Here is a 24,517-nt window from a genome sequence, read left to right on the forward strand (position 1 = left end):
CTGAGGCTGCGTTTGCCAAACTGAAAAGCTGCTTTGTTTCAGCTCCCATTCTCGTCACCCCTGATCGCTCTCGTCAATTCATAGTGGAGGTCGACGCGTCAGAGGTGGGGGTAGGAGCAGTGTTATCCCAACGCGCATCCTCAGACGGAAAGGTGCATCCGTGCGCGTATTATTCTCACCGTTTATCTCCTGCAGAAGTTAATTATGACATTGGCAATCGAGAGTTGTTGGCAGTCAAACTTGCACTGGAAGAATGGCGTCACTGGCTTGAAGGGTCGGGTGTACCTTTCATTGTATGGACAGACCATAAGAATCTCGAATACATTAGAACCGCCAAAAGACTTAACTCCAGGCAGGCTCGGTGGGCATTGTTTTTCGGTCGTTTCGATTTTACACTTTCTTACCGGCCGGGTTCCAAAAACATCAAACCCGATGCTTTATCCCGTCTTTTTGAGCGTTCCGATCGTACTGCTACTCCCGAGCCCATTTTACCGGGGACCATCATTATCTCCGCGCTCAGATGGGAGGTCGAATCGAAGGTGTTGACCGCCTTAGAAGGGGTAACGCCCCCGGCTCGTTGCCCACCGAACCGATTGTTTGTGCCGGAGAGGTTACGGTCAGACGTTCTCCAGTGGGGTCATTGTTCCAGTGTTGCTTGTCACCCAGGGGTTAGTAGAACTAGATTTCTGGTCAAGCAACGATTTTGGTGGCCTGGTATGGCTCGTGACGTCCACGATTTCGTCTTGGCTTGTTCAGTTTGCGCTATTGGTAAGACTTCCAATCGACCTCCAGATGGGTTACTCTTACCGCTGTCTGTCCCTTCAAGACCCTGGTCCCACATTTCGCTAGATTTTATCACCGCCCTCCCGCCCTCTAAAGGCAATACGGTGATTTTAACCGTAGTGGACCGGTTCTCGAAGGCGACTCATTTTATTCCCTTGCCCAAATTACCTTCAGCCAAGGAAACAGCGGTAGCTGTCATTGACCACGTCTTCCGCATACATGGCCTCCCGACAGACGTGGTTTCTGACAGGGGTCCCCAATTTGTGTCCAAATTTTGGCGAGAGTTTTGTAAATTGTTAGGAGCGACTGTTAGTCTTTCTTCCGGGTTCCATCCCCAGAGCAATGGTCAAACCGAACGAGCCAATCAGGATGTCGAGAGGGTTTTGCGATGTTTGGTTTCCAATAATCCTTCGTCCTGGTGTCAGCAACTCTCAGTTGTGGAGTACGCACACAATTCTTTGCCAGTGTCATCTACGGGCATGTCTCCATTTAAGTGTAGTTTAGGGTACCAACCACCTAATTTTGTCAGTACGGAATCCGAGGTTTCGGTCCCCTCCGCACACGCATTAGTCCAGAGGTGTCACCGCACCTGGACCAGAGCTCGCAGAGCTCTGCTCCAGGCTAGGTCGCGCACCAAGGCTAAGGCCGATCGCCACCGGTCGAAGCCTCCCCGTTACGTCGTCGGTCAAAGAGTGTGGCTTTCTACCCAGAACATTCCTATGCGGTCCGTTTCTAACAAACTTGCTCCCAAATTTATTGGCCCGTTTTCTATTACCAAGATTATTAATCCGGTTACCGTGCGTCTTAGCCTTCCTCCGGCGTACAGGAGGATTCATCCCGTGTTCCACGTCTCCAAAATTAAATCGGTGATTTCTTCCCGTCTTAATCCGCCTGCTCCGGTTCCCCCCCCGCCTCGTCTCGTTAATGGGGAAACCACCTATTTGGTTAATCGTATTCTGGACTCTAGACGGAGGGGACGCGGTTTTCAGTACTTGGTGGATTGGGAAGGTTACGGTCCGGAGGAGAGGAGTTGGGTTCCTGCTCGGGACATATTGGATCACCACCTTATAGATGATTACAATCTACAGGTAAAGCAGGCTGGGAACGTCAGGTGACGTCCTAGGGGAGAGGGTACTGTCACGGTAGGAAATCCAGTGTTTCCTCCGTGTCATGTTTTGTTATTGTTTTTGTACTTACGTTGTCTCCATGTGTTCGTTTAGTTGATTGTCATCACCTGGGTGTTGATTGTCTCGCTCCAGCTGATCGTCATCATACCTCTGCTACTTAGACTCACCTCGCTCTCTCTCTGTTGTCAGATCCTCTCTTATGTCTCCACGTACAAACTGGATTACCGTCTTCCGTGTTTGTGTGCTGGTTGGATTCGTGTTGTCGTCCGCGTGTCAGTGTTCCGGTCTGTTCCTGGTTCTAACCATTGACCACCTTCACCTGCACCGCTGACTTCACCATCCCGCTCTTCGCACGCCACCGTAGACCTTCCTTGCCATTGCCAACACTCTGGACATTCCTTATCAATAAACAACATCTGATTGCCTGCAATTGCTTCCTCCTCTTTTGTCTGTCGTTACAGTATTATAATTATTATTACTGAATTGACTTAAATTGGTCTATTTCATCATATTGTTCTTTCTACCATTTTACTAAAGGTTGTGTACCATTATTTTTGTATCAATGAGATATTATTACAATATAATATATACATATAGATAGATTTCTCCGAATACTGAAGACTTTTTCAATCACACAGTGTATCTGCATGGCCATTGGTTCATTGTGGAGCACCATTCTTCAGAGTGGATGTTGCTCTGGGATAGCATGTCCGCTACCTAGATCAATCTGCCCAGCACATGTGCTGCTCTTAGGAAACGCAAGTTTACCTGAGCCCATTCCAGGAAACGCGTTTACCAGAATTAAAGGTGCTTTGAAGAGAGACCGCCCTGGCAATTTATATATGACACCACTGTCATGATGTCTGAGTGGACTAGCACATGGTGTCCTTTTAGGGCTGGCAGAAAGGTGCGAAGGCCTAAACATACTGCCAACATTTCCAGGCAGTTGATGTGAAACCTACTTTCCTCTTTCCTCTCATCGCACAGAGCTCTACAACCCGTGTTCTACGTGTCTGTTGAGACCATGCTTCTGCAGACCATACCCAGGGACATGTCCCGATCCCTCCACTTAGAGTTTTTCCAAGGGACCAGGACTGAAACGCAGGCCCAGCTCACCTAGACTTGCATGCGTCCATGGTGCCATGCGTGGGACAGAACTTGTAGTTTCAGCCAGTACTGAAGGAGCCGCATGCATAGCAGACCCATTCGGCGACCCAACACTCGGAAAATGAGGTAGAGGAAATTTGCTTTCTATCTGAAAATGTTCTTCGTACTTTATTTTCTCAATATAACAGCAGTAAGTTGTTCGGGTGCTAATTGAATGGGCCAGGGGTCCACAACAGTATTTTAGGACTCATCCAGGGAGGGCAGGCAGCTTGTCATACCCCTTTTCCTCAGCACCGTCGACCGTTGTGAGGGCAGACAAAGAAGAGGTACGCCAAGATCTGGTGATCCCCTCTTGGATTTCTGGGAAGAGTGTGGAAGCTCGTTGTCGAGGGGCTTGACAGTGCTCCGGCAAGAACCATTCATCCAGGCGGCTGCGGGTGGGCTCCTCTGGGGAAAACTAACCCAAATCCAGCTCTTGGACAGCCTTAGACAGAATGCGGAAGAGTTCAGTGTCCATGTCTGTGTTGGAAGCGCTGGGCTCAACAAAGGCAGGGGATGGGGTCAAAAGATGAGCCCGACAGCTCCTCCATATCTGATTCAACCAGAGACACACTGTCATCCATGACATCACACTCACTCCCACCAAACAAATATTCCCCACTTGATATTTTAATTACTGAAAAGCCAGCGTCAAAAAAAAAAAAAAAAAAAAAAACAATTCACGGTGGTGCCATTTGGTATTAGCGATGCCTTATTTCCTGAGCAGCCATGAACCGCATTCTCTATGAAGAAAGGGAAGCATGCGGAATCGAAGGTTAAACTGATTTCCAGCCACTGTATTACCTCTATTGTTATATGTATGTTTATGGAGATGAGAGTTAAAAAACTGCCCCGGAACAGCTATCAGCATGGACCATAGGCACCGATCACATTTTTATTGCAGAACACATATTTAGTCCATGAGTAGCCAAACCTCTCTGCTCAGATCGCAGATGGATTTCCCATATTTAATGAATGAGTGAACAAAACTGGATGCTCTCCATCTCACTCAGATATTACAAGTGTGTGTTATGCAGTGGGTACCGACCGTCAGAAACATAAATGTGTACCTATGGCATAGATGACGAAACAAATCCATGTCAGAGCCGTAATGCGGTGCAGTGCGTGTGCTTGCTGCGCATCTACATTTGAAATAACAAACCTGAGAACACAAAAGAGGCGATGTGAACGACTGTGACGTGGATTCCCTGCATGTCATATGGGTAGGGCTCAGTTTTTATGATGAGAGGAGGGGAAAGGTTGAGAAAGCACTACTGCTAAATTTAGAAATCTACCAGGTTTATTTATAAAAATGGGCTATATACTGTAAATAGTTGATAAACAGTTAAATGTGTTGGTTTACACACAAAGAAAAGTTTAAGCTTTTAATAAGTCCAAGAATAAAATTATTAATTTTCTTAGCATGTAAAATTTGATTTACAGAACTTTTGTGCTGTTTTCCAACAGTTTGGACTTGAATAAAGAGAAAACTTGCACTTAACCTTTTCACAGGTTTTGTTTTCATATTTATATATTGTAATGTATCATTATAGAATTGTCTAGCAATATATTGATTATTGCAGAATGATATTATCGTTACCATGAGCCATGTATTGTGATTCATATCATACCGTCAGGTACCCTGCGATTTTCATCCCTAACAGAAATTACAAAAAAATAAAATAAATAATAATAATAATAATATATATATATATATATATATATATATATATATATATATATATATATATACATATACATATATATATATAACATATATATAACATATACACACACACACACACACACACACACAAATATATATATATATGCAAATCTAATTAAAAACAAAAACTATAATAGTATCTCAATGACACTAAAATAATACAGGCTCTAGCAACTGTCTGAAACTTTGATTTCTGACAAACTTCTGTCTTAATTCTTTTAATATTCTAAATTAATTTAATATTTATTTTATGTCAATAATTTATTTTTATTTTAATGGTTTTAGTATGTAACTACAACCCTTGTGTCTAACAGTGATTTCACAAATAAAATAGCCCTTGATCACTATAACACTGTAATCATCTTTTGCTTTATTGAAAGTCTGGGTGAGTTTGTTCCTCTTTCTCACTTTTGCTTGGAGCTAAACATCTTTATCATGTTGTCTCTATGAACTGGGATTTTCTCAAGGTCAAGCACACTGTAATCCAGCTAAAAAAAAGTGAGAGAAACAGAGAGAGAGAGAAATAGAGAGAGAGAAAGAGAGCAAAATCCTGACATTTGAGGTCAAACATCGAGATCGTCTTTAAAACCCTGTGTGAGTCCTTATACAGCCGTGACTCCATACAGTACACACTTGTGAGTGAGCGGGAAACGGGTTACCATAGCGATCAATCAGGATTATACTGAAAACATCCAATCACATTCTAACAGGCTGCTAAACACACACACACACACACACAGAAATAAATAAATAAATACATGACAGAGCAAAGAAAAGAATGTAACACTTAATTAAAATGTTCTGCCACCCAATGATGAAAGAAACACTCAATTAAATGGGTTACAGGTCACACATCTGACACCCTACACTCCCTAAGGGTCACTTTTAATGGTGAGAAAAAGACTAAAAGATTAAAATCGTGGGCAGACGTTTGATTAATTAATGCTCAGATGAGTGGCTGAAACGAGCTGTCAGTGAATTCAAGGCGGTTCCTGTGGTCTTAAAGAGACAGGGACCCATTTACAGCAGTGAGAGGTAAGAAATTATTCAAATATATGTCATTACTGGATGATTCCTACACAAACACCATCATTAGTCACATTAATTATTGAGCACGGCATTGAGATGCACAAATAAACTCCACAATCACAGCCAATCACAACATTTGACCTTTAAGTCTCTTATGCTCAACAAGGCTGCTTTCATTGATCAAAAATACAGTCAAAATTGTGACATATTATTACAATTTAAAACAAGCATATACTATGTGAATATATCTTAAAATTTAATTTATTCCTGTAATCAAAGCTAAATTTTTAGCATCATTACTCCAGTCTTCAGTGTCCCATGATCCTTCAGAAATTATTCTAATAAGCTGATTTGCTGTTTAAGAAGCATTTCTAATTAATATCAGTGTAGAAACTTCAAAAGAACAGAAATATAAATATTGTAACATTGTGAAATCAGAGATATACTGTATTTAAATAAAATGTCTCTTTTCATTGCTGACTGCAGGAAAAGACAAATTCATCAGTCAGTAGGAAAAAGTCAGATCAGACAGAAGTCAGATTGGACAGGTTGTGATGCCCTCGTTCTCAAAAACTATCAACAAAATCACAGAGGAAAATGTCGACATTAAAAACGGGTTCACAATGAGGATAAATAGTTGATATGTTTTGTGCTGTGAATTATTGGCTGTGCTGTTAATTGCACTGAATCCCATTTCTATGTTTATGCAGTCAAATGGATGAGTATTTCTCATATTCAGCAGACTAATATAATATTTGTCCTAATGTTTGGCTGGTAAATCTCACTCTTGTTGTTTATGTATTTACTAAATTGCCAATTCTGCTATTACGCTCTGTTATATTTGTAATTTTGCATTTTGGTGGAGTATGCACAGTTTATGGTAATATTATGCAGTGTACTAAAATAACTGTGAAATGCAGAGACCTAAACAATATGTACATCATGTTAAGGAATTTTTTGTTTACTATTACATGCTCAACTTTCACTTAGTTAAATGAAGTAATAAACAGAAACAAGTGGAAATATTGGACAAATGGTTATGAGAGAGTAAATACGTGAGCGAATTTATCCAAATTCTAAATGGATTATACCCTAGAAAGAAAGAAAGAAAGAAAGAAAGAAAGCAAGAAAAACAATATTCCGGTTCTTCAAAGTGCATAGAAGGATTCAGTGTGTGTTTTAATTTTGTAATCTTATTTTGTTAATTTTGTTAAGTAATTAAGTGAAACTTTTTTTGTCTAGTCCTATTTATTTGATTTTGTTCTCTAAAAGTTCTGCAGGTGCGTGATAATTTGACGATGTGAATCGAGGTTCTGTTATTTCTCTGTTCTTCTGTATCCATTCTATTTTATTTATTTTTAATTTAATATTCTAACCTTATCAGTTAATAGTTAATTTTTGGATAACAAGCTGTGGTTTTTGGTCAGGAAAATTAACCAAAAGGAGCATCCTTTATGATAAACAGTGTTGGTACTGTGTACATAATAAGACATACATAAAGTGAATAATGTAGCTACATAAAAGTAATTTGTAGCTACATCTTTGTACACAGAGTCGTGAGAAACATAATCTTACAATTTTGAGAAGAAAATTCAGAATTGTGAGATACAAGCTCGGAATTGTGAGAAAAAGTCTGAATTTTGAAATAAAAGGGAATAACCTTTTTTATTATTATTATTCCATAGTGGAAATGCGATTCCATAGCTTCTCCATCGTTTTCTATGTAAACATGCGCTAGATGCTTGTCTTGAGTCTTTTGCAGACTCTTATGCGTGAGACTGCATTTTAATGTGCACCTATTATGCTATTTGTATTTTGGTTTCAGGAATCCCCAACAACAGGTTTACATGCATGCAAGGTCACAAAAAAAAAAAAAAAAAAAAAACTTTATTTTCTCATAATGTGCATTTAAATTTAGCTAATTTCTCAATTACTCTAAAATGGTTAGCATTATATGCAGTTATTGCATTTATATCATTACACAGAGTTATCAGGTATATGTTCCCATTAGTTTCATAGAAAACAAACAAAACAATCCCCATGTTGTGTGTGTGAAGCACTGTCACAGTGCACTGAGGGCGTTTAGAAACTCAGACAGGATGAGCAAGAGAGCGATGGAGAGGAGAAAAGAGGTAGAAAGGAGAAAAGGTTAGTGGAGGACAGTGTGTGTGTGTGTGTGTGTGTGTGTGTGTGTGTGTGTGTTGCTGACAGCACTCAAAAAGACTCCAAAGACACATAAGAATCCAGAACGCCCTGAACTGCCCAAGAGACGTGGATTAGCTCTTCCTGATTATCTGCTCTGTCACACTCTCGTCATCGCTCACTCTCTCAAAACACAAACACAACGGCATTATCATTTTAACTGCATGCAAGAAAAGAAGAGGGCACACATATGAGACAGTCATGTTGATATGCAGGTCAACAAGCACCACTGCGAGTCAGATATTGCTGAACAATTTAATAAAGATGAAGTTAAACTGAGTAACTTAGCAATATAGGGTAGTAGTTCCAAACAAATCCACAACAGCACTAACTGAAGAACAGAACGGTGTTCTCAATGATTTACTGTTTTTAAATTAACGGTTTCATCAATTCTAGTTGTGATTGAACGATTTGGTCATATGAATGATTCAGTGACTCGCTTGTTTTGTCCTTGAATGAATTAGTTCAGTTAATGATAGACACAAATCAGTCGAGTGATCATTTCAGTGACTTCCACTACACTACTGGTGAGCAGAAGACAATTCTTCTGTTGAAAAACCTTTCACTGGTAATGTATTTGTTTTGATTAGTGTATTTAATGGATGCTTTTCGAAGAATAGGCTTAATGAATGCTTCAATGACCCACTCAACTTTTTTTTTGTTCCTGAATGAATAAATTTTTTGAACAAATCAGTTGAATGAATATCAACTACAGCCATTAGTTGCCCTCTATAGTCATAATTATGTAACTTACATAAATAGTAACTAAAAAGATCGAAATTTTATGGTAAATTCATAAGCTAATTGATAAAAGATACATATTAATACTTATAATATATATATATATTTGTATATACAAATGGTATATAAAGGAGTAGCAACCATGTGAATAAAACTGACTAATGATTATGAATTATGAGATGTTTATTAATTAATTGTGTAGTGTTTTCAGTGTTTTGAGGGAATGTTACATTATTGTGTTACTCCTAACAATAATTCTGTAACATTGTTACGGTGGACGGCAGAAGGTTGTTTGGTTTTGTTTGATGTGTCATTACTGCTCTTTTGTTGTTGTGGCTGTGAGGGCGAGTCTCTCTGCTGTCAGAGGGCACTATCTCACAGCGACGGTCTCAGCAAAAACGACATATTAGGGCCACCGCAGCTCCGCTCAGAGCGTCTGTTTTCACTCTCTCCGTCTTCACAAGAGGACGAAAGGGGATCTTGTCTTTGTGATGAATTGCGGTGGGAATTACTGCGGTAAAAAAACACTTGTCTCTTTCATCCGCTGTTCTCTCCTCTCGGCACGTCAGCTCTAATTGGGGCGGTGACGGAGGCAAGTCGCCATCCCCAGCCCAGTTTCCTTTCCAGCATTTCACTGACAAAGGACAAATCTGCAGCCGCAAGCCATCCTGGCTGAAAATGCACGGTCCGTCCCCGAAGACTTTGATACCTGTCCTGCAGCCATATTGGCCCAGTCGCAGCTGTACATCCCAGCTGGCTTTCATCGCAGCCCGGTGGCCATTTTGGCTCAGACATGACGAAGTACTCCCTAAAATGCTGGAAAAACAGCTCGCGTTCATGTTCGCTCATCTGTTGCTGTTCATTTGCAGAGGAGCGCAGATGAAACCACTTTGGCCCACGGCATTACGATTTGTCTCATTTTTGCTTTAAAAACAAACACTCCCTCACCAAGCTTCCTCTTCCTCGGGTCAGACCCTTCACACTAGACCAGAGTCTATTCAGTTGTTGTGAAAGCTGTTGGATTCAGTTTGCATGACATGCAATACATCTACGAGACAATAATGCATTTTTTATTGCTTTCTCTTGTAATCTGAGCTTGTTAGTTTTCGGTGGTAAAACCATTGTGACAATAAACATCAAAAAGTAAAGCACTTAGTCTTTGCTCTGGCAAACTGGTTTGAATCTAGGAATCAAAGTGTGAAAACTGGAGACGAGACAGAATTTTGTGTATGTGAACTAGCAGAGTGAGTATTTACTAAAGTCAACTATATTTTTATTAACTAACATTAACAAAGATTAATGTGTAGGTTACTAAATGTATTGTTGATTGCTCGTTCATGTTAGTTAATACATTAACTAATGTTAACCCTCTTGGCGCCACGGTCGAGTTTACTCGACAAGATGCGGCACTGAATAAAACGGCCGATTTTGTCAAATAGGGTGTCAAATTTCATGCAACCTCCCCTGCACTAGATAGCAGACATGTAATACATCATCTCTGACTGAAAAAAACCTCATGCTCCTATACAAAATCTTCGAGATAGAGTGCATTGAATCAGTGCGAAAAAAAGCGGAGCTTGTGTGAGAGTGAGCAATTTTATCTGACCAATATTGTCAACGTCAGCGAGTATTGGCATTAGATTATTATTATTTTCATTATTATTATTATCTAGTGGCATCAATAAAGTTTCAATAAAGCCGCAATGAGGTGTTGGAACTTTTATTCGCGGACACTGATTCTCAAGGGGAATATCTGCATTCAGAAGATGACGGTCATACTGAAAGTGAAAGTATAGCCCTACACCAAGCACAGACTGTGAATCCTTTGCCCAATGTAAATAAATGGTCCTTTGCCAAATGTCAGAGGTGTGAACAATGTTTGCCAGGGTCGGAGTGTTCATCGCGAAATTAGCAGGCATGTTTTTGTTGCGGGGACGAGGCGGGAGATTTTTACCGCGCTAGACATGTATATTTGTCTTCTGACCGCACCTCTCCGCAATCGCGGCGACAGTATTGTAGTGGAGACTTTGTCTAATGCCACTGGGTATGTTAGACGAGGTCGAAGTATTCATAGGACAGTTAGGAGGCAAGGTGGGGAGTCGCAATGACACTGACAGTAGTCCGAGCTGTGCACACTCAGCGTGTGCACGAGGCAGATCTGGCCGCGCTGCTCATAGCAGAAGCAGAGGCGATATGACACGGGGCATAGCTTTTGAACTAAACAGGTCTTGTCTACTTGTGTTTGTGTGTCATATGAATAATATATATGTGTCCCATACATGGAATCAGAGTGCCTGCTGCATGTAGTAAATTGAAAATCCCAACCGCTACATACATTCGGTTTGTTTCTACCATTTATTATTAATGATTTACACAGTTTGTTTACTGCTTACTATTTACCTGAGCATTCAGTATTGTGCAATATAGCACACAGAAGGTGAGGGACATTTTTTTGGGGAAAGAAGTGCTCCATTTTATCATTTAAACATGTGACTTTTCATGAAAATTCTATAATTCAAGATGACCACCCCATATGACGTCATAATATGCAAATTAGATGGGGAAATAAAATCCTTACATAAACATTGGGTCATCCTTAATATTTTTATAATTGACAGAAAGTCTCTATCTTTTATAAATTTTAAGATATAGCCTTTTGAAATTAAGATGTCAAAATCAAACGTTTTAGGAAAAAACCTCTGGCGCCTAAAGGGTTAACATTGTAAAGTGTTGCCATAACTTCAATATTGTAAAAAGTTCATTGAGTTTAATTAAACTGTTTGTCTACAAATCAGTTAATTTTAACCTTAATAATGTAGAACCAACTGACTCTCATGTATACCTTACAGCATTAATTTAGAGATTTTGTTTTCCGTGAGAAAAATTTTGCATGTACTGTACGTGATGTACAGGTGCATCTCAAAAAATTTGAATATCATGGAAAAGGTTTTTATTTTTGTAATTTAATTTAAACAAGCAAAATTTCTTATTTTAGATTCATTGCACACAAACTGAAATAAGAGGGTTTTTTTATACTCTGATGGTTACGACTTACAGCTGAGGGAAATGAAAAATCCAGTATCTAAAAAAAATGGATTATTCCAAATTAAGCTTGATTGATTAATTTTGAGTATAAAAAATGAGGAATTCTTGGGCAAGTTTAAAACATTCAACCATAGTTATGGGGAAGACAGTCAGCAACACCCTCCACAAGGAGGGTAAGCAACAGAAGGTCATTTCTGAAAGAGCTGGCTGTTCACAGAGTTCTGAAGTCAGTGATGATTTGGGTGCCGTGACATCTGCTTGTGTTGCTCCATTGTGTTTTATCAAGTCCAAAGTCAGTGCAGCCATCTTCCAGGAGATTTTGGAGAACTTTATGCTTCCATCTGCTGACAAGCTTTATGGAAATGCTGATTTCATTTTGCAGCAGGACTTTAGCACCTGCCCACAGTGCCAAAACCACTTCCAAGTGGTTTGATGACCATGATATTACTGTGCTTGATTGGCCAGCCAACTCACCTGACCTGAACCTCACCGAGACTCTATGGGGTATTGTGAAGATGAAGATAAGTAACATCTGACAAACAATACAGAAGAGCAGAAGGCCGCTATCAAAACAACCTGTGCTTCAATAATGACTTGTCAGTGCCACGCTGCACTGAAACAGTAATTCATTCAAAAGGAGCCCCAACAAAGTATTGTGTGCATAATTAAACCTGCTTTGGAGATCTTGAACATTTCTGTTTTGTCACAACCATCAGAATTAAAACAAAAAACTCAAAATATTTCATTTTTGTATATTTCAGTTAGTGTGCAATGAATCTAGAATATAAGAAAGTTAGCTTTTTTTTAATCAATTTACAAAATATAAAGAACTTTTCAATAATATATATATATATATATATATATATATATATATATATATATATATATATATATATAAAATAAAATTAGATGCACCTGTATGGACATAATAACTGCAATTGAATCGAATCTCAAGATTTTGAGGCAGAATCTAATCGAATCGTGAAATGTGTGTCAAAACCAAGCCGTAGTAAGTATTAGTTATTAGCTGTTTTTCCTCCATTAAATCAGACAATGCAAGCCACAAAATCCTAATTTATCAACTATGATACTCTACAAAAAACACATTCAAACTTCTAAAATAAACTCTTCCTTCTGGAAAACTTAGATTTTTCTGGCTATTATTTCTGATGTCAGGCATCATTCAGTCACCGCACACTCTCGATGTGAACCCTCTTCAGTAATGAATGAGACGCTGTTAGAGCCGTCAGGATGGTCCGTTGGCTCACTGACTCCAGCCGTTTGCTTCCCCGCGGCTTAATTAGATGAAGCGCCAGAGGCCACTGCGGCTCCTCGGCTCAGTGTGCCAGTGCAGATTCTGCCGTTCTGGCTCAAACGCTGCATGACACGCTACGGCTGCCCGCTGGACACGAGGGGGTCAGGCGACTCGGACAGGCTCGTTTTAATTCAGATCCCACTTATTCTCTCTATCTCTCCGAGGAATCCAGGTCAAGTGTCTAATCACAGAGATGCAGAGCCACTTCAGATGGGACTGTGAACTCTGACCCCTGGGGGTTAAAGCTCACCTCCCTCACCTCTCTAGCAGAGTGGCCCAATTACTGTCAGACTCACTGTTGCTGTGGCAACCAGGACAGAAACCACAGAGTTGAAGAATTATGCTGCCATGTGAAACACAGGAGAGAGACTTTGAGGGCACAGGGGTCACTGGGTCAAAGGTCAAACAATCATCTTCTTGTGAATTTGGAATCTGTTTTTTTACTGTCTGTTTATTTTCTATATATGTGCTATAATATTTATAATAACTAATAATGTTTATTGCATGGATTTTTAATTATTGGTCAGTTGCAACCATTTTTTTTTTTTTTTTTTTTTTTTTAAAGAAGTTGTTCAAGGACATATTAAGTTGATCCTAAGTGACGGAATGTGAATTTCTAATGTTACAAAAGATATATTTCAAACAAATGTGGTTCTTTTGAACTTTCTATTCATCGGAGAATCCTGAAAAATAAAATGAACCACGGTTTCCACAAAAATATGAAGCTGCATAACTGTTTTCAACACTGATAATAATAAATCTTCTTAAGCAGAAAATTAGCATATACATGATTTCTGAAGGATCATGTGACACTGAAGACTGGAGTAATGATGCTGAAAATTCAGCTTTGATCACAGAAATAAATTACATTTTAAAATATATTAAAATAGAAAACAGTTATTTTAAATTGTAATAGGTTTTCACATTTTTACTGTTTTTTTTATTCTATAAATTCATACTGACACTAAATGTTTAAGAGTTTAACTGTTTAACTATGGATCGACAGACAGACAGACAGACAGACAGACAGACAGACAGACAGACAGACAGACAGATAGATAGATAGATAGATAGATAGATAGATAGATAGATAGATAGATAGATAGATGTTCACTCACCATCAGTAGTTCTGCTCTTGGTATGTGAGTGTGATTTAGGTTTCAGTTCTGATCGTGGGTTCGACTCGCTCTCTGTAGAAACAAACACTATCACTGTTACATATGCATTTATCTCAGGGATAAATATCTTTCATGTTTCTGCAACGACAGTTAGAGTCGGCTGATTGTATTTCACAGCACTGTGTTCTTTGTTAATAATATATAACAAGTGCAATTCACAAATAAATAAATACATTTTTCCTTTGAAATTCTGAAAGTGAATATACATTTCTGTTTAAATATGTATTTCCTGATGGTTTTTCCTGAATGTGGAAGTCACGCCTGACTCTTAATTGGAAGGATGCTTTGCATTTCCAGTTTCCAGTGTTTCGAGTCAGATTAGCGTATATTCCGTGCTAATAATCTAATGTTGAACCTATTTTTTTTTTTTAAAGCACATGGCTCCATAGTGCAATCACTTTACAGTGTTGCACTGACTGTCATCTGTCAGTGCTTCACTCCTCAATGATTAATGAGTGTGTAGATGACACCAAGCTGCCGACATTAGCTCCATTAAAAACAGATGTGCACTATTTGAATGGGTTCCTATAAAGACTGGAGAAGAGCAACAGAACAGCATCCAATCAGACGTTGGAATTCATAATGCCAGCACTCATCATTTACTCAGGAAAAAGGTTGCATATAAAATAGTCACACTAAGGTAGGTGAACATGTTCCTCTAATCGAAAGAATCGAAACCAAAGTCAATTCCAGAATTAAGAATAGGAATCATTTCATGCAGAAACGAACTGCCCTAAATGAGCTGCTCTGCACATTCAGTTTATAACTGACAGTACAGCTATAAACTGAATGTGCAGATCCACTTTGCTTTTGATTTTACTTTTGACTCGTAGTGAATCACTGACTCATCTTCTGACTCACTGATGTCTAGGAATGTTACAAGAAGTATCAGAGACATCTGAGAGGTGATATGCCTCGTGAGCAATGAAAAAAAAATCAGCTGTTTTTACATTTAATAATAAACTTGATTTGCAGGAGGTGTGTACATTCGGAACAGAATGACAATGACTGAATTCAAATACTTGAGCCTTGAACTTTTGAAAAAAAAAAAAAACAACAAACAAAAAAACACATGTTCTTGAAATACCTTGTGCAACTGCTTAGTGCATTCAGCCTGAATCTCTTTTTCAGCTTTATTTATGACACAGAAAGTTTTTTTGTGGAGCCTGACATGCTCTCAGTCTTTCTCTCTGTCTGTGTCACCAGGGAATAAAACGCCAAATCAATTCACAGCCTGGTGTGTAGAAGTGTGTGTGTGTTGTGTCTCTATTCATTGTGGGAACAATGTTTTTTAGTATTTTTTCATCCTTTGTACATTTCTTTCATTTTTATCCTTTCCCTTCATTCATTCTGTCCATCTCTGTGAACACAGGGTCAAACAGAGAACAAATAACTGGCCACTATCAGAAACACCACCAAAATAAAACCTCAAACCAATTTCCTGCATGTTTGCTCTCTGATCTTCCCCTGTGGCAATGTGTGTGTGTGTGTGTGTGTGTGTGTGTGTGCATCTGTGTCTTTTTAACAGTGAGACAGCTAAAATGAGAAACACTGTTTGCGTATAGCCTGAGGACAGACATATCACAAATGAGATCTCTTTAAAATCTCAATTGTCTCTACTGGAAAGCAGAGAGATTAAACCGAGTGTTTTACATACGTCTCAGATGTTTCTCTAGGCATCAGTAATCTGAGAAATCTCAAACTGTGTCTAGATTTATTAAGTAACCAAAATCTGCAATCAAGTCAAAGATCATAATACCATGTCTTAAACGTTCCTCATCAAATGATCTGGAGGAATGGGAATTGATTCCAAAAAAGTTGATTTTGAGTTGTCGGAAACCGAAAATAAGTTTCTATCAAAGAAAATCGATATGCCGTTTTAGTTCAATAGAGATAATTATGAATTTGTCTCTTAGTCGGTTTTTGTCATTCTAGTTAATTTCAGTGAATAGGTTTTAAAAACGTTAAAAAAAAAATTACATCGTCACATACATATTTCTTACAATTCAGAGTCATGGTATGTCACACTGTAATATTCAAAAAAGCCATGTGTGTAATCGCAAACTGCTGATTATTACCTTTCATTCACTTAAAGGCCATGTTGCAGGTTAACCACCACTTTCGATTAATGGGTACACACTCAAAATATGTATATTATTTAAAAAATGTCTTAAAGACTGGTTTTTTACGTTTTTGTTATTAACGTTTTTTTACGCAACTCGGTGATGACGTCACGTTGGGGAGAAGTGGAGGAAAGGTAGCCTCAGTCTAGTATGATGCCGCGCGTTCCAGGCAACCCGTAACCCGTGTTTTTCCAATTTTAAACCCGTGAAAGTGCAGTGGAACGGCAGTCAAACCCGTGACTTCCCACCCGTGAACTCGTACTAGATCGATGTACTCCGAGTTCTGAGGTCACACAGCACGCGAAACATCAATGACAGCCCCTAGGAATAATACTGCCTACGGACACAGTGTTTATGCAAGTGGTACAGTACACGTTGAAAAAACGATTTTAGGTCAATGTAACATTGCAATAAAATAAATAATCTAGTTACAATTCCCTGCGCTCAGAAAGTTTGGCGTAACTTGCCTGGAATGGTACAAAGTTGTTAGTCATGGTATGAAATAGTGATTACGAGCTCAAAACCTGCCTGGAACGCAGAATCAGAACTAACGTTATAGTGACTGACTGGGATGAGGAAGAGGTGGCAAGAGCCAACATGTATGATGGCCGGTAGCGGTGTAATTTCGAACCTGCCAGACGTGAGAGGGCAAATGAGGAATTGCCAGGAACTGATGTCCGTCAAAGCCAATTAAATGCATGGTCCGAGGAGAATGAGTGGAGAGTTGATGAAGTGTCCTGGTGAGTTTCTATCATTTAGCAACGCAGCATTGAGCACTGGAGCTAGTCTACGAGCAGCAGTGCACAATAACGACACATATATTTTTTTTACTGTCATTGAATAGCACCGACTGAAAAATCAACGTTTTCTTTATATCTAGTGGCAGTGATGATGACGTTAATTCAGATAAGTACCGGTAACCTTTGTCATAGTGTCGTAGAACTGGTAAATTTTGTCTTTGTCATTTAGAAATAGAAGGCACAGAAAAATGGTTAATAGTTAAATAGTTAAAGCTACCTATATGGACGTTTCTAAGCGTTTATCTCTTCTTCAGGTGAAAATGTTGTTGCAAACGTAGCTGCGTGTCTGTCGCTGTGTTGGCAGGTGCTTGTGTGGGCGGTGCTGTCCCATGGTAGTGCGTTTGAAAGCTTGTGCTGTATGGAAGTGAGTGCGCTTGGTCCCTGTTGGTCGATATCTGTCTGTCTATCTATATATATATATATATATATATATATATATATATATATATATATATATATATATATATATATATATATATATATATGTATTTATCTATTTATCTATAATCTGCGTTCTGCGCTATCTGAATACTCTCGTCTCTCTAGTCACTCTCAACGCTCTCAAGGCGGCTTTGGTAAATTCTCTCCCCAACGTGATGCAATGCAATGCATTGTGGGGGAAAGGAGACTGCTGTAAGATAGTACCTACTTTTTCGTATTATATTCCGTTTTGTGATACCCAACAAAATAAAAAACAATGGATAACAGTTTAATGTTCATTACCAACAAGCAAATTGCATTTTGCAATTGCAATTAACCCTGCAACACGGCCTTTAAGTTACTTTGAGTTACAAAATATTTTACTATTTTAACTCGAGTTTGACAGCAAAACCTAAAACACATGTGTCGGACACACACACACTTCTGCTCTTCTTCATTTCATTCTGTCCGTTTCTCAGATATGCTGTCCTGATTGATTTTGTGGTATGTTTCAAGCGGTTGCTGTGCACGCTGTTTGTTTTCAAGAGTCTCTCTTGCAAATTGATACACTGAAACAAGACAATCAATTCCACACCAAACTGACCAACCAGCTCACACACACCTACACACACAGACACACACACACACAGCCTTCCCTCTGTATCCTGGTGTCAGATTCATCAAGAATTCTGTCATTTTGTCTTTTTACTCACTAGACTCAGCTTTAACTGAAACTTAAGCGTCTTGATCAATTTAAGCTTCAACTTAGATCACATAATAGATGTTAACAGATGTCTCCCTCTCTCAAACACAAACACACACACACACACACACACGGAAAACCTACAAAATAAAGAAAAATAAAAAATCAGACTAAAATCTATATAAAATAACTACACCACAACAGTCCTAAAACTAACACTGTGCAGTACTGCATTGCATTATTTAACATAATTAAAACTACTTTAAACTATTTAAAATGGTTCTTGTTTTATTTAAAAAGGCAAGCAAAATAAATGAAAATCTAGATAAACAAACCGTCCCTGGTGTGTGTTTGAGATTTTACTTTGATGTTGTTAATCAGCATTCACTAGAGTGTTTGTCATGCAAACACAAAAACACAGTGTTTGAATATGAATTCCTTATTACAGCCATCACTAAAGCAAAAGCCAGACTCCACGTCAACAGATATGATGGATGTTTTCATGAAAAGCTGTCAGGACGCAGCTCTCATCTTCAGACAGACAGACTAAAGAAAACGCAGGACTGCAGCTGAGACCCGTTGAATTGATCCATTCAATCAAACCACAGACATTTGATCAAATTCACCATCTAAACAGCATCTGAACAACAGCCGCGTTAAACAGGCCACCTGTCTGAGCACAGTCATTTATGTTTATCAGTAGTTTTGAATCAGTCTGTGTGTGTGTGTATGTGTGTTTATTTTATTTCAAGTCACTAAATAGAACATATTCCTATTTATTCTAACAAAATGGATTTTAATTTGGGCCACTAAAAAATATCCACTTCGTTGTTTTGTTTTAATTTTATTAAAATTTTTACCACAACTTTATTTTAATTTTATTTTATTGCAAAAAAAAAAAAAAAAAATACAAATAATTATATTTAGAAAATATAACATTGTGAGCTAAACTAAACATTAGCATCTGTGAAGTATTCTTGCACTAAAGTCTATAACCTGGATGTTTTCATGTATTTAATACAACTATTTACATATCAGTTGCATACAAATCAGTTGGCATTGCAAACATCAATTATTAATATCAGCTAATTTTTTTGGAAATACTTCAATACGTTGGGTATTAAAAAACTACAGAACAGAAGTTACATTAATTGATCTGGATTTAAAACCTTTTAATTATTCTTCCTAAAATGGAAATATGTATTATAATATTTAAATCATAAGGAGCATATCATGAATGCAAACTCTTCTGACCTCTAAAGAAAGTTGAAGCACAATCTCACAAAGCAGTTAATTATCGCTACCCAGTTAATTACAGCAAGAGAAATACAGTTGAAAAATCCATGCATTCAAGAACATTTCTGCATTCAACGGCACATGCCGATGTGTGTCGAGCATCGCAATCAATGACTGGCCCTCAGGGACCAATCAGGAGCAGCCAGATTGAGAGAAAGGCCAATCAGAAGTTCTATTATTGATCATCAGCCGGCAACAAACTGCAAAACGCATTTGGCCAATTACCTGCCTTTCTATTTACCATAACGAAGAAATCGAGAAAGTGAGAGGGATGAATGGAGCAGGGCTAATTAGTGCCAGCTGATTGGTCAAGAGGTGTAAGACCCCATGACCAATCAGATTTTTTGCTCTCTCTTTGACACACAATCGGTTTCAGAGTTAACTTTCTGCTTCATCTGCCAATGCTGAATGAACTCAGAAAACAGTAAAGTTTGCGATAGGAGCCGTCCTCACACAGGTCAGATCTGACTGCACTTTGATATCGAGAACACAGCATTTTTCTGTGTCCAATCCTCACATGACAGAACTTCAAACTCTCTCTGTGACTTTCATTTACGATGAGGCTTGCGGCACACGCAATGAACCTTACAAAGATTTGCTGTGGTTCATATTTTTCCTGCCATGTCTTATGTAGATAACGTCTTTGTGCTCGTGTGACGGTCCCACGTGGGATTTGCTCTGCATACTGAATCTAGGCCAAGATGCGGGCCATAGGAGAGCAGACGGTACGGCACTAATGATGAGAGGAACGCATCACTGCTGGCTGATGCTCGGGTTTCGCCAAATCTGTCGTCTCATCTCTCTGTTTCTGATGAAGAAATACACATTGCAAATACATTTTTAACGGCATAATAAAATTATAATCTCATCCTCATTCTGGCCTGTCACCTATTTTCTCTTTGTCTTTCTGCTCGTTTCTGCATTTTATGGCTTTTCACATTTGGTTGAATGTGAAAACTAAAGTGCCTCAGTGCCACTACATATATATAAAAAAAAAAAAAAAAAAAATATATATATATATATATATATATATATATATATATATATATAATAAAATAAATAGTAACAGCAGCATAGAACATGTAGATTAATATTTAAACAAGTTAAACAAGCAAATAAATAAATATTATAAAATAAAATGGAAAAGCAGCATAATTAAATAAAGAACACAAATCATATATTTAATTAAAATTAATATGTTAAAAATAATAATCAATTTTATTTTTAATGAATACAATATTTAAGTAAAAATGTATGCATAAATAAATAAACCAGACTCCAAGTGAACAATCATGACTATTTTATAGGGTGAAGATCAAAACATACAGTTTTGTGTGTTTGTAAGGATTTCAGCACAAACTGTGTTTAGCGTTTAGCAAACACTCGTCCCACAACTTTCAGTGAAGTTTGCCAGAAACCTACTTGTATTTGCCCTCTTTCTTTTCTCTTTTTTTTTTTGTGTGTGCCAGTTAAACGGAGCTGGTCCCCAGCTCCAGATAAAGCTGTATTGTCCCTGTGCATAAATTGCAGGCAGTTTAAAGGGCAGATTGTTGTGTTGCCATCCCTGTGTGCCGCGTTTGCTGCCACTGCAGTTTGGCTCTGAAACGCTGACTCAACACCAAAACCATACAAATGCAAATGAAGCATTCAGAGAGAATTTCCCCATAATGAGGCTGTAATGAGGCCTGCACACGCAATTAAATTCACTGAGAATGCATGCCGTGCCACAATAACAGATTACAGCAAAGACAATGTTGCACTCGCACACACACGCACACACACACACACAGCAAAACACACACGTTATTCTCTGAGCTCCTTAAATCTCTTGTCATGTCTGTAATGGACACGATCATAACCCTCATTTCTCTTTAAAGTGAATAATTACAGGCTGAGGCTAATTAAATTAGTCAGGCTCAGCCACACTGCTTACACGGTCAGAGAGAGTTTAACCGCGATGTGTGTGTGTGTCACAGCGTGAGTGTGTTTGCAGAAGTGCACCATGGGAGGCTGTTTATGAGAAAGAGAGAGAGAGAGATGAGGCTCTAAATTGTTTGTCTCTCTTGTCTAATGAAAATTCAGCAGAAGTGAATCGATAAACTGTGATTTAGGAGATCAACGTGGAAACTACGGTATTCATAAGTTTGGAACAGATACTAGGGATGACACAGAATTGAAAATTCTTGGCCGAAGACGCACACAATGAAACACTGGGCCGAAGGCTAAACACCCAACACATTCCACTCCCATGTAGGCCTATTTGTTTTTTTACCATTGCATTAATTAAATTACCAAACTGTTCTTTTTACAGTTTTGTCCTGCTTTTCAAATTAGGAATCAATAAAAAAAAAAAAAAAAATTTACTTAACACTGAACATTTCTTTTAACATTCTAGAAGAAATAATACCAACAAAGCATGATTTCACTTTAAAATTAATAAGTTAGTAAAATAATATTTTTGGCCATTTTTGAGACTTGAATCAGGCATATATATTTTACTGTATAAATAAAGGCAGCCTTGCTGAGCAGAAGAGACTTAATTTAAAACATTAGAATATATTACAGATCCAAATATGAACACTTTGTGTGATAATATAATAAATGTATTAACAGAGCTTTTGTAGACTAATTATTATTATCATTATCATTGTCTTTTCTATTTTATTCTACAGAATGACAGTGAAATTAAAAAAAGTAGATGGAGGAGGTTTCTCTTTGCTTTTATTTTGCCAGAAGACCACAGGAAAATCTCAGTGCTTCTTTTTTTTGACAACAGCATGCAGATTTATAAATGATTCTCGTTAAAAATTTGGGAAGATGTTTCACATTGTCAAATGCCTTTAAACAAATTCACAAAAACGTTACTGAGCAACTGACGAGAAACAAGTTCAGTGCAGATTTTCCTCATGTTTTGGAGCTTGAACCCTGGCCTTTTGGTTGCCAATATTCAGTGCATCCCTAATGGATACAGTAACACACACACACACACACACACACACACACACACACACACACACACACACACACACACACACACACATTTGTGGTTTACAGGGACTCTCCATAGGCATAATGGTTTTATGATATACAAACTATATTTTCTATTGCCCTACACCCACCATACACCTAAACATACCCCTCACCTCTCACAGAAAACTACTGGCAATTTTTGAATTTCATAAAACACAGTTTAGTATGGTTTTTAAACCTTTTGATTTTTGGGGATAGTGTTTATGTTGTAGTACCCATGTTATTATACACATTTGTGTCCTCATAAACCATATACACACTATCTATCTATCTATCTATCTATCTATCTATCTATCTATCTATCTATCTATCTATCTATCTATCTATCTATCATATATATTTAATTATGACCCCCTTTCGCCTTCACAACTGCTTTAATTCTGGTTGGCATTGATTCAACAAGGTGCTGAAAACATTCTTTAGAAATATTGGCCCATATTGATAGGATAGCATCTTGCAGTTGATGGAGATTTGAGGGATGCACATCCATAGCACGAAGCTCCCGTTTCACCACATCCCAAATATGCTCTATTGGGTTGAGATCTGGTGACTGTGGGGGCCATTTTAGTACAGTGAACTCATTGTCATGTTCAAGAAACCAGTTTGAAATGATTCGAGCTTTGTGAGATGGTGCATTATCCTCCTGGAAGTAGCCATCAGAGGATGGGTACATGGTGGTCATAAAGGGATGGACATGGTCAGAAACAATGCTCAGGTAGGCCGTGGCATTTAAACAATGCCCAGTTGGTCCTAAGAGACCTAAAGTGTGCCAAGACCTTCCCCCACACCATTACACCACCACGACCAGCCGGCACAGTGGTAACAAGGCATGATGGATCCATGTTCTCATTCTGTTTACGCCAAATTCTGACTCTACCATCTGACCGTCTCAACAGAAATCAAGACTCATTAGACCAGGCGACATTTTTCTAGTCTTCAACTGTCCAATTTTGGTGAGCTCATGCAAATTGTACCCTCTTTTTACTATTTGTAGTGGAGATGAGTGGTACCCGGTGGGGCCTTCTCCTGTTGCAGCCCATCTGCCTCAAGGTTGTGTGTGTTGTGGCTTCACAAATGCTTTGCTGCATACCTCGGTTGTAATGAGTGGTTATTTCAGTCAAAGTTTCTCTTCTATCAGCTTGAATCAGTCGGCCCATTCTCCGCTGACCTCTAGCAGCAAAAAGGCATTTTCGCCAACACAGGACTACCGCATACTGGATGTTTTTCCCTTTTCACACCATTCTTTGTAAACCCTAGAAATGGCTGTGCGTAAAAATCCCAGTAACTGAACAGATACTCAGATACTCAGACCGGCCCGTCTGGCACCAAGAACCATGCCACGCTCAAAATTGCTTAAATCACCTTTCTTTACCATTCTGACATTCAGTTTTGGAGTTCAGGAGATTGTCTTGAACAGGACCACACCCATAAATGCATTGAAGCAACGGCCATGTGATTGGTTGATTAGATAATTGCATTAATGAGAAATTGAACAGGTGTTCCTAATAATCCTTTAGGTGAGTGTATATATATATATATATATATATATATATATATATATATATATATATATATATATATATATATATATATATATATATATATAATAAGTCAAAATAATAAACTTAAAATAAAATACAAAAGTAGCATTGAATGTTTAAAAAGTTAACGTATAAAAAAGAAATATAATACTAATTTTAAAATAAATCTAGAAAAAGCTGAATATAATGTTTAAAAAATATATTTATTTATTTTTATTATTTTATTTATCTTTTTTTTTTTTTTTTGGCTGGTCCAGCTAATTTTACAGTACAAAAAGACAATGACAGTGTAAATGTAGTGATATTATTATA

General features: G+C 38.2%; 1 protein-coding gene across 4 annotated transcripts in view; it reads right to left on the bottom strand.

Annotated features, from left to right (window-relative positions):
• LOC113113646 (testican-1-like) overlaps positions 1–24,517 on the bottom strand; it is a 224,592-nt gene that overhangs the window by 74,249 nt on the left and 125,826 nt on the right. For all 4 annotated transcript variants that reach the window (XM_026280021.1, XM_026280020.1, XM_026280018.1 and 1 more), the window contains one exon: positions 14,233–14,304. In XM_026280021.1, coding sequence (XP_026135806.1) covers positions 14,233–14,304 — 72 coding nt within the window. The remainder of the gene's footprint in view (positions 1–14,232; positions 14,305–24,517) is intronic.

The sequence above is a fragment of the Carassius auratus genome, chromosome 14, assembly GCF_003368295.1.
Source record: "Carassius auratus strain Wakin chromosome 14, ASM336829v1, whole genome shotgun sequence".
In the NCBI taxonomy this organism is placed as follows: domain Eukaryota; kingdom Metazoa; phylum Chordata; class Actinopteri; order Cypriniformes; family Cyprinidae; genus Carassius; species Carassius auratus.